This window comes from Eptatretus burgeri, chromosome 10 (genome assembly GCF_056783735.1).
Source record: "Eptatretus burgeri isolate ZD-2024b chromosome 10, Ebu_testis_v1, whole genome shotgun sequence".
In the NCBI taxonomy this organism is placed as follows: Eukaryota; Metazoa; Chordata; class Myxini; order Myxiniformes; family Myxinidae; genus Eptatretus; species Eptatretus burgeri.
In genome coordinates this window covers 91871719-91882650 of record NC_140970.1, presented here as the reverse complement: position 1 = coordinate 91882650, position 10932 = coordinate 91871719, and the positions used below count along the sequence as shown (strand labels likewise).

The 10932-nt window shown below is 41.2% G+C and overlaps 1 protein-coding gene across 1 annotated transcript; it reads right to left on the bottom strand.

Annotated features, from left to right (window-relative positions):
- Nucleotides 1–16: 16 nt before the first annotated feature.
- NSUN5 (NOP2/Sun RNA methyltransferase 5) lies at nucleotides 17–10862 on the bottom strand. Its single transcript, XM_085899436.1, has 5 exons — nucleotides 10695–10862; nucleotides 6395–6517; nucleotides 4228–4402; nucleotides 1001–1109; nucleotides 17–694 (listed from the first exon to the last, which is right to left on the bottom strand). The coding sequence occupies exons 1-5, from the start codon at nucleotides 10836–10838 to the stop codon at nucleotides 625–627; spliced, it is 621 nt and encodes a 206-aa protein (XP_085755562.1). The 5' UTR covers nucleotides 10839–10862; the 3' UTR covers nucleotides 17–624.
- Between the last annotated feature and the right edge of the window lie 70 nt (nucleotides 10863–10932).

Below are 10932 nucleotides of genomic sequence, written 5' to 3'. Positions count from 1 at the left end.
GGATTTACTTGGAAACCTATAAAAATACACCAATCAAAAAGAAGTCCTGGCGAGGGTTTGCAATCTCCGATTGCTCTTTTCCTCGTTTTTTCACGTGTGCTTATATTCACACATATGCTTATTACCCAGATTAAACTGTCGCACACACAAAAGTACATGGATGGATGATCAGTCAGAGCTCATTTTAATGTCCCCATTTCTGACCTTATTGGAGAGGCTTGGGATTAAAAAAAAAAAAAAAAAAAAAAATTCTTACAGTTGGAAAATAATTGGGAAAACGTGTATTTTATTTTATTTTATTTTTTTTACAAGATCTGAGGCTCGTAGTGAAGCTGTCACACAAACACACATACAACGCATGGGCATAGACAAATACGACACAACAAAGTACAGTTAGACGAGACAAACAGCCACTGAGCTCAGGGGAACATCAAACCGATAAAGTTCTCATCTGAATAAAGGCACGTGTCCAACATTTCAAAAGCAGAGTGCTCTTCAATGGTCCCGATAGAAAACCACTCATGTGAATGAAATGTCGGACCAGAGTCTGTCCTGACTTGAGAGAAATGTGGTGAACCTTCTCCACCAAAAATAACCATTCCATACTGACGGTCAGTCAGCTCTTTACCTCATGGCATCTTGGTTACAACTGAGTTTCAAAAACTGCTCCAAATCAATACAAAGCACACACTGCCTTGCAAGGAGGGAAACAACATGCGCATTTCAAGGGGTTTGCAAGGAGGGAAACAAACAAAAGGTAATTTCAATCTTCGCTGTGGTGTCCCAATTTCCATTGTGCAAGACTAGTTTAATGTTCACAACAAAACTGCAACATTAACCCCTTAACCAATTTTACCATCAGTACAATTGGTGGTTTGGGGCCATTTTGTACAGGTACATTCACTGGAACTTTTCACATTCTATTGGACCATGTGGTCCATCAATAAGCCAAGGTGAGTCATCTTGTTACCAGCAAAATACTAAAGCTATTGGGCCTCACCTTCTTGCCTTCCCAAGATAGTTATGGCTTTGTCTCTTGAAGTAATCCACCACATCACACACGGAGGTACGCAAGACGTTCACACGACAATACCGAGGAATCTGCGTGACTGCACACAGACAACACCAAATGTGTTACAGCATCCTATGTGTGACCATTAACACGAGTTATAAACAGTGGAGACATTACCCCCACACCGAGCAATCAAGTCCAGTTCTAATGCATTTCATGATGCATCAAATGCGACTTTTGGTAAACAATCCGTGTTAAAGAACAAATTTAAACAACAATGAACAGTAAAATGATTTTTTTTTAATGGGGAAATCATACTACGTGTGTGCATGCATGCGCGTCGTTGATTGGTATCTACATAAGCTGGTTTCAGAATGTGTAATGGTGTCCTCCAGGGACAGGCTCAGAGTATCCACCTTCATTTTAGAAAGGGGTCACGATTCATGGACCAAGCTGTGAAGTTTTCTGTTCTCAAAGTTTTAAGCCAATGGCCCTGCAGGATCGTCGCTGAGCCCCGAACAACTTCCAAATGGTTAGTTTGTAATAATATTCGCAGGGATGGGTTTTCGCTCACCTGTAAAGTAGTTCCGGAGAGCTTATGGGATGGCGCGTCTGTCTGTCCGTCCGTCCACAAATACTTGCAACCTCTTCGCAAAAACTACACACATGATTTCAATGAAATTTGACCACAACCTTCATCACCCGTGATGTCATAAAAAGGGGTCTGAAGGGGTCTACAGAGAGAGCTTATGGGGGAGGGGGTAGGGGAGTGTGTTGCTTCCCCAAATAGGTATTTGCTTTCTTCTTAAATGATACACAATTCCAATGAAAAAAAAAACAAAACAAAAAAAAAACAAAACCTTTACAACCTTCATCACCCATGTCATTATAAAAAAAATCTGCTCTCAGGGGATTTCAGGGGGGTTGCCCCCGAAAATATATGTCTGCTTTCTTCTCCAAAACTACACATACAATTCCGATGAAACTTGACCACCATCTTCACCACACATGATGTACTAAAGTTTGTTCACGGCATTTTAAAAAAGTTGGGGTCGAAGGCATTTGACGGGGGGGGGGGTGTTGCCCCCAAGAATAATTATTTGCTTTCTTTTCTGAAGCCACACACACAATTCCGATGAAACTTGACCAAAGTTTGTTCATGGCATTTAAAAAAATCCATAGGTGTTCACTTTCTTCTCCATTATATATTTTGTAGGTTATCCTTCACTACCAGTGGTTGCCTGGTTATCTTATCCAGCCACTACCAGGTGAGCACCAGGGGTACTGCCCCTATGTTTAATATATCTGTGAGGTTCTTTGTCATCATTCCTGTAGGTCCAGCTATCAGTGGTTCAACTTTGACATTCTTCAGCTTCCAGGATCTTCTCACTTCATTCTTGAGGTCTTGGTGTTTAGACATTTTCTTGATTTCAGCATTGTTTTGTCCAAAATCACTGGTATTAACACCTCAATCAGAAATGCCTTCTGTTTTTTTTGTACCCAAGTATGATATCTGGTCACAACGCTTTGTTTTCGATGTTCACACTCGATGTGATCATGAGTTCGTACGTGAGCGGTAGCTACTTCTGTGTTTTCAGTGATTACTTTTGGTTCATTTCCCACACATTTTCTGGAACTGCGATGTCAAAGTTTTTGCAGATGTGCCAGCGGATTACATCATAAACTCTGTGTCATGTGTACAGCTGTTCTGACATGTGTGTGTGTGTGTGTTCATTAAACATAACATATCATTCTCTTTACTAACCCCACCTTTCTCTTTTTTTTATACATCATCTCTCTCACCCCTCCTCACATCTCTCTCTCCCACGGTATAGCAATGTTTGGTGAGGCATAACTCTACCTCTCTCTCTATCTATCTCGTGCCTCACCGCCTCTCTCTCTCTTCCCCCCTCCTTAATACTTCTCCGTCAGTGAAGCGACAAGTTGTATTTGCTCGTCTCTAATATTATGAAGGAGGCATTTGGGAAGCATGGGCTGAAGATGAATATGGAGAAGACCGAGGTGATGTGGGTCAGGCAGCAGAGAAAATAAATGAATATCAGGTTTGAGGGGAAGGAGATCAGGCAAGGAAATAGGCTTGATTATCTGGGGGGGGGGGGACAGTGACCGGGGATGGTAAGTCCGAGGTTGAGGTGCGCAGGATTCAGGTGGGTGCGAATGGATGGAGGAGGGTGGAGGGAGTAATGGCAGACAGAAAGATAGTAAGAAAATTGAAAAGGAGGTTCTGATGTCGTGTTTAACGCCGGCCTAACTTTATGGCCTGGAGACGGTGGCACTGACAGAAACAACAACAGAGGCTGCAGGTTTGCAAGAACAATTGGGTCAGGAGGATTGCGGGAGTGAAGGTGGTGGATAGGAGGAGGATTGTGCAGATGAGCTTGACGGGGAGATTGGTGAAACGCCGGCTGAGATGGCCTGGACACTTGGTGTGGATGGGAGAAGTGAGAATGGCAAAAAGAGTGGATAGGTTGAGAGAGCAAGGTCAGGAAAAAAAAAGAAAAAAAAGAGGTAGACCATGATTGATATGGGAGGATTGTGTGAGGAGGGAAATCCATAAGGTGAAGGTGGTTGGAGAGTGGAGGGAGAGGTGGAGCAGTATCGTGGTTAAGGCGGGGCAGAAGCTTGGTGCCGTCAGATCTCAGCCCTTATAAAGGGATGAGGTGGAGGAGGTGGAGGAGGAGGAGAACAGAAATATGCACCCCTATTGCACTAGAAGGAATGAGTTGAAAACTCAAGTTTGAACTTTGGTTGAAAATTTCATTGTCCAGGTGGAGGTAAACGATATTCATAGTCCCTTCGGGTTCAGGGTTTAGGAAGGACCACAATTCGCTCAATAAATGGCATCACATAGCGCCACCTGGTGGAAGACGGTATTACAAGTAATCTTACTACAATTCACCAAATGTCCGTCCGTCTGTTTGTCTGTTCCCAGGTACCACAAAACGGCTGAACCAATTGCAACCATTTTTTGGGGTGTGTAATCCTGGGACCACTTGGAGTAAAATAGGCATAACATGACCCCCTTGACGGCTTCCGCAGGAAGTGGGTGCTTCGAGTAGTAATAAAGTACTGATAATCAAAATTCTCGATATAAACTTGGAAAAATTAATTTTACAACAAAAATATATACACCACAAGTTTTCACACCACATCACGACTATCGTTTGTATTTTGCACTCCGTCGGTCAACTCACCCGTATCTGCCGCTCCCTGGAAACTCGACAGCAGGTCCTGGTTGTTGCTCAAATGACGCGAGACTTTCATTCTTGCAACTATTGAATTCAGCTGACCATGGTTTCTCCGCATTAACAACTTCCAGTGGCCACCACATTTTAGGCCCTTCCCAAACACGTAGTCATACACCAGCAGCTGAATTGATAATGGAAGAGAATCAATAATCGATGTATGAACGGATAAGCTTTCATTGCCTGTTAAATGACAGCAAAAAATGAATATATATATATATATATATATATATATATATATATATATATATATATATATATATATATATATATATATATATATATATATATATATATTCCGTGTTTTGAACCCATCACTGTCAATTAAATAAAGTCTTTGTTACGTGTGATCATAAAATGCAAGATTTAATTTATTTTTTAATCCCAAAACCAAATAAAAATGCTGGTGGACCAAACCACAAAAAACTGAGGAGATACACTAGATGAGGTCTACGGCTATAATGCAATTCTGTTGACTTGTGTACCCAGGAAGCTGGCAAATAACTGTTATTGATGAAGGCATCAGAAGGTCTTTGTGCATCTTTGGACTTTTATAACCTTTGATGTACACGAGAGGGACAAACTATAAATGGTGCATTAAAGCACAACACATTTCAAATGTTTCGACTTCAACATCGCCGTTATCTTTCGTAATACGTCGTTCAATCCAATTTTGCAACTTGTTGAAAACATTCTCCAGTTGCTGCAGAGTTATTTCACGAATTACATTTGTGATCATCATGCCGAGTTCATCCAAAGAATGTGGTTTTGATGAGTGAAGAACAGTTTTAGTCACATAAAATGTATTCAAATGGGAATAGGTCAGGCCAACGAGATGGCCAAGCAATTGGTCCACTTGTCTGAGAAGACATCACTCAAGAACCGAGCCGTCGCACATTCGAAGTGTGTGGCAGGGAAACTCATCTTGCCGGTATAAGGTGATATGTGAATGATTTAATCGTCGTAGTTTGGGAACAAAATGCAATAATTGCGGTGGTTGACTTTACCATTGATGTTGAAGTTGCTTCATCAGAAAATGTAAACTAGTCAAGAGAAACAGGGGAATTGTGTGTTTAAAACAGCAACAATAAAACTAGAGAACTCATAGAACACCTTACCCCCATACAGTGTTCATGTATACAATTCAAATAATATAAAATAATGATTTTCAAGGTCATAAATAAATAAATAAAAATTCCAGAAGTTTAGTGTCATTGGTGTAATCTTATACACCACCTTATTTTATATGTCCAATTACTGCAAAACTGGAGGCTTTTGGAAGCAATAAGAAGGCAATTTATGTTCTGCAGTGTTAAAGTAAATTATTAAATTGAAATAAACTAAAAATTTTGAAGGTTGTATTAAAAATATATATATATATATATTATAGAAGTTTACGGCCATTGACGCAGTGGCTATTACAACACTTTGTCAAACACATTACATGAGTTATTCGTCCTGTTGTGCCCTTTACAGCGTCTTTAAAAATAGCAAGTTTCCTGTTTGAAATGATTTTTCAACTTTGCTTCACTGCTAGGAAGGAAGAGTTTAAGAAACAAAAACAAAAAAACGAACTCACTCCCCCATGCGTACGTGTGGTCAGGACAAATTCAGAGGCAAAGTACGGTAAAACTGTAGCTTTATGCTCCAAAATACAACATTCAACTAAAATAACTTGTTCCTCGATCATAAACTGAAGTTTGTGGCTGGACGAATGGACGGACCAACAGACAGATGTTAACAAATTGCTTAAAAACGCACTTGTTTCACATGCGTGGGGTAACAACTTCAACATTAACCAAAGTTGATGAATTATCGTTTATAGTTTGTTTCTATCATGTGTACATCAAAAGTTATAAAAGTTCAAAGTTACGCAAGGACTTTATGGACACCGTGTATTGGAATGGCTCAAAACGAAGATGGCAGTTTTAAGCAGTGCTCTGGTAGACAAGCAGTGAGGCTTCCTGTGAATAACCTTCCCTGGAAGAGTTCAAATGGCAGGACTATTTTAGAAAAGGAAGGCAGAAAGTCCATGATGACAAAATGTTTGCTTCATAATACCAGGAAACTGCATTGGGAAGCAACTGAACCATTTTCATGACCTTCAATTTCTAACCTTTGCCATCTGTGGTTTCAGTTTCTTGTCATCCTTCAACAGGCGACTCTTGCTGACTACGTCTTCCAGCACGGTGGAGTGTTTCAGAACGCCGCACACCAGCGCATACAACTGCTTCACATTCTGCTCAAACACAGAAAAGAAAAGAAAAACGCAATTAATCTCCATCCATTACCTGATGCTAAAAGGAGAAGCATCTGTCCGTGTGTCCCGTTTTATTCTAACAGGGTTCCTGCTGTCGTAGAATAATCAAAGATGGTACCGTTGGAAAGCGAATAATCTATTTATTTGGAACAAAATGCGACTTTATTCTGTTTTTAAACGGGTATATTTAAGATTTAAGCAGTCTTACGAGATTGAAGAAGCAGCAGCTTCAACTATGCAGTTCCTACTATCAGAATAACAAAAATGAGAGCTTTAATACAGGGTTCCTGTTGTGATGGAATAATAAAAAAATAGGACCGTGAATCCTGAAGCTAACCTGGATCAGGAGCAACAGTCACTCAAACCCCCCTTAATATCACCATGATTTTTAGACCTAACCTTAGACCCAGATTTAAATTTGTAATGCCATGAACAAACTGGTACATCACGGGGTGAAGAAGGTTGCTGTCAACTGTCATCGAAATAGTGTGTAGTTTTGGAGGAGAGAACAAATACCCCCATTTTCTATTATTTATATAATTGGTAAACACCCCGTAGACCCATAAAATAAGCACAGATTTTGATGCAGTCAATACACCTTCGTTAGACATCAGATATGAAGATGGTGGCCAAGTTTCATCAAAATCGTGCATTTGGTTCAAGCGATAATGACTGAAGTGTTGCTGGACTGACTGACTCACTCACCTATGGACACTGCTCGATGGTATAAGCTCACTTGACTAAAGTCCATGTGAACTAAAAATGGTACTGTTGGAAAACTAATAAAAAAAATTAATGAGAACAAAAATTGCTCTCCGTTTACTCATATACAGGGTGTATGAGATGTCAATAGTCAATTTGAAATTTTTGCAGCAGTTTTATTTGTGAAACAAAATGTTTCAATGCAATCAAAAAAAAAAAAATACCTTGATGTGCTGGAGGAGAGAGTAACCAATGTTCTCACCACAACATTCACTACAACTGATTGCAGCATATTTTCAGGAATGTGTCAGTCTGACTCAGGAAATGTTTTAAGTGTTCGAGCATATGTGGAGGTTAAAAAAAATTTATGCATAAAACCTCACTGAACACGCTTTCATTTACAATTTGTTTCATTTAAAAAAAAAAAAAAAAAAAATTGGTCAATCTATCTATAATTCCAGCAATGTGTGTGACCGCTGTTTCTCGACAACCACTGGTCCGATCTAATTGAAACTTGCCAGGTATATTGCTGGGGACCTGAATATGTGCCGTTTCAAGGTTTGATATTAATCGGACAAGAGGCCCCAAGTTATGGCCATTTATTTATCAAACCAATGACAAGACAGGTTGCTGCGTAGGTGTGGCCGATGGGGAAAGGGTGCCATAGTTACTGCGGCGTAGGAGTGGCAATGGTCAATGGCAGCGAATGTCATGGCAGCAAATGTCATGGCAAGCAAAGACAGGGAGGTAAACTTGATTTTAATTAACTCTGTGTAAGTATCACAGCAGTTATCACTTCAATGAAAGCGATAATTCATGGAATGCATGTGAACATTCCGTACGGGTACGCACCACTTCCGGATCGTGATGACTTATTGTATTCTAATAATTTCTCGATTTCTTATGCGCATTTATAGATAAACACAATGCCCCAATCCAGTCGTCGTTTACGAGAGTGAAGGAACGGCCTGTGTGGTTGTTTGAGAGTTGTTATTTTGTTTTTTTTGGTTTGCACGTATGGCCATGCATGTACGGGCACGCGAGAGCGAAGGAACGGCCTGTGTGGTTGTTGCTTCTGGCACACGGTTTGAAAGTTTTTTTTTTTTTTTTTTTTTTTTTTTAGTTTTTTTTTTAGTTTTTTTTTTTTTTTGCACGTACGGCCACGCACTAGTAAATAAAACTGCAACAATCATTTCAAATTGGGCATCGGATTATAATACAACCTACAGATTCCCTCTCTCCAGAACTGAAGACGAGGAAGTGGGCATGGGGGCTTAATGGAGAAGTTCCAATGGTCGATTGGTCACCAAACGTCACAAGCACCAAAAACTACCTGTGAAGAACGAGGCCGATCCTGAAAATAAACCTTTCTCCAAGGAACATCAAAGCCATAAAAACTTGCAATAGCAGTGGAATAATAAACTGGCCACAATCAGTGATCAATAAACTGGAGATCGAAACAAGAAAACTCCTCACCATCCACAAAAATCAATGCGTCCTGAGAATGTACCTGTTGAGACGAGAATGGGGTGGCAGTCTGATGGAGCATAGAATGACTACCAAATCCAGTTTGTAAACAAACACAAGCAGGAGAAAGGGTTCCTAACCCACCGAGCAAAAAAAAAAATTTAAAAAAAAATTCCAAAAGAAACGTGCGAATGGAAGATGTCACACAATAAACTGAAACTATGAATACAGCCCCAACAATTGCAAAAAAAAATAAAATATCAATAGATATACACCAACAGCTAGGAGAATGATAAAAGAGCAGGAAGGTAAATGAGGTGTGTTCAAAAAGTATCCAACCTTAATTTTTCGTGCGTAAACAAATGAAGCTCGGGAGGCGTGGTTTGGTGCACGTATGAAGGCGATCCTAATCCGTATGCGTGAATATTTCCCGCCTGCAGAAGCTGTCAGTCGCCGACAGACCGCCGATGAGTGAAGAAGTGTAAGTGAGCGCCGTCGGATCACTGTGGTGTCATCGCCAGTGATCACTGTGTTAAAGAAGTTGGGATCGCTGTTCACAGTCTCCAGCATGTCCTGTGCGATCTCCAAACGGAGTTGCTTCTGCTCGATCGTTAGCAGCTTTGGCACAAACTTCGCTGAGATTCTCCTTAAGCCCAAATCCTCAGTCACAATGGAATGAACGGATCCAATGCTGACGCCCGCCTCGTCTGCAAGTTCACTGATCGTGATTCGCCGGTCCTGCATCAGCAGGGTCCTCACTTGGTCAATGACGATCTCATTTCGGGATGTTGAGGGTCTCCCAGAACATGCTTCACTTTCCACTGACGTGCGACCATCTTTGAAGCGGTTGTACCACTCTTTTATCTGTGTGGTGCCCATTGCTTCGTTCCCGAAGGCCTGTTGAATCTTGCGGATCGTTTCCACTTGGGAATCGCCAAGCTTTACACAAAATTTGATGCAGTAGCGTTGGTCAAGTTTTTCCGTCATTTTGTCAAAAACAAAAATCCGACGGCGCTCACTTACACTTCCTCACTCATCGGCGGTCTGTCGGCGACTGACAGCTTCTGCAGGCGGGAAAATATTCACGCATACGGATTAGGATCGCCTACACATGTGCACCAAACCACGCCTCCCTAGCTTCATTTGTTTACGCACGAAAAATTAAGGTTGGATACTTTTTGAACACACCTCGTATAAAGAAAGCGAGGGACAGAGACAAAGAAGGCTCATTGAAATGGCTAAAAGAGGTCATCTTAATTGGGATGGATAACGAATCATTATAAATTCCCAAGACCAAGGGACATAACACGAATAGCTTTAAAAAAAATAAAATAAAAGAATGGCAGGACCGAGTCAATGAGATAAGTGTAGGTCTTGCAAGGTAGACCAATAGCACGAGCCACCTCCTATCGGGATGTATGAAACTCATGTCAGAACAGCTGCACACACAAAGTGACAACAAGGTACGGAGACCATAATCCACCTACACATCTGCAGAAATTTCAACATCCTCGTTCCACAAAACTCATGGAAACACGAACCGAAAGCAATAATTGAAAACCAGGACGTAATGCTCACGTACGACCTGATGACCCCACCCAGCACGAAAATAGAGAGAGAACATAGCATGGCTACTGGACGTAGTACTCAGATACAAAAAGGAAAAGAAGGCATTGTCAATGGAGGTTTCAGTACCCGATGATTTTGGACTAAACGATGCAGAAATCAAGAAAAATGAGCAAATATCAAAACCTCGGGAATGAAGTGAAAAGATCCTGGAAGCTGAAGAGAGGACAAATAGGACCGGTGATGATTGGGGAAACGTGAATGATGAAGACCAACCTCACAAAGGTCCTACAAACCATCCGTGGGAAAATCACCATCAAAAACAACAGTTGGAGACGATCGGGGGCGGGGAGAGGCTCAGTGATGATCCTGAAAAGAACCCTCGAAACCACCAGACATTTTCGTGAAACAAAGGACGCACCTTGTACTTGCTGTTGTACACGAGATTTTTCACACTTCCCAACTTTCCTTCCGATTGCTCGAGAATCTCCGCCGCTTTCAAGTAAAGCGCCATTATCTTCTTCCACGACTCTTTCGCCACTACCACCACCCTCGATTTCCGCATATGTAACTGCCTTGGGGGCAGATATACTCACCGAATGCGTTGTACTCGTGCGTTTTCACTGCCTTGGGGGTGACATTAACTTACAAAAATCTGA

Excerpts from the sequence above, each read along its gene's own strand:
- NSUN5 (XM_085899436.1), bottom strand. The coding sequence starts at position 10,838 with ATGCGGAAATCGAGGGTGGTGGTAGTGGCGAAAGAGTCGTGGAAGAAG. Across the intron at positions 6,518-10,694 it reads TGTACAACAGCAAGTACAAG|AATGTGAAGCAGTTGTATGC; the intron begins GTGCGTCCTTTG and ends GTGTTTGAGCAG. Across the intron at positions 695-1,000 it reads TATCTTGGGAAGGCAAGAAG|GCAGTGTGTGCTTTGTATTG; the intron begins GTGAGGCCCAAT and ends CCTCCTTGCAAG.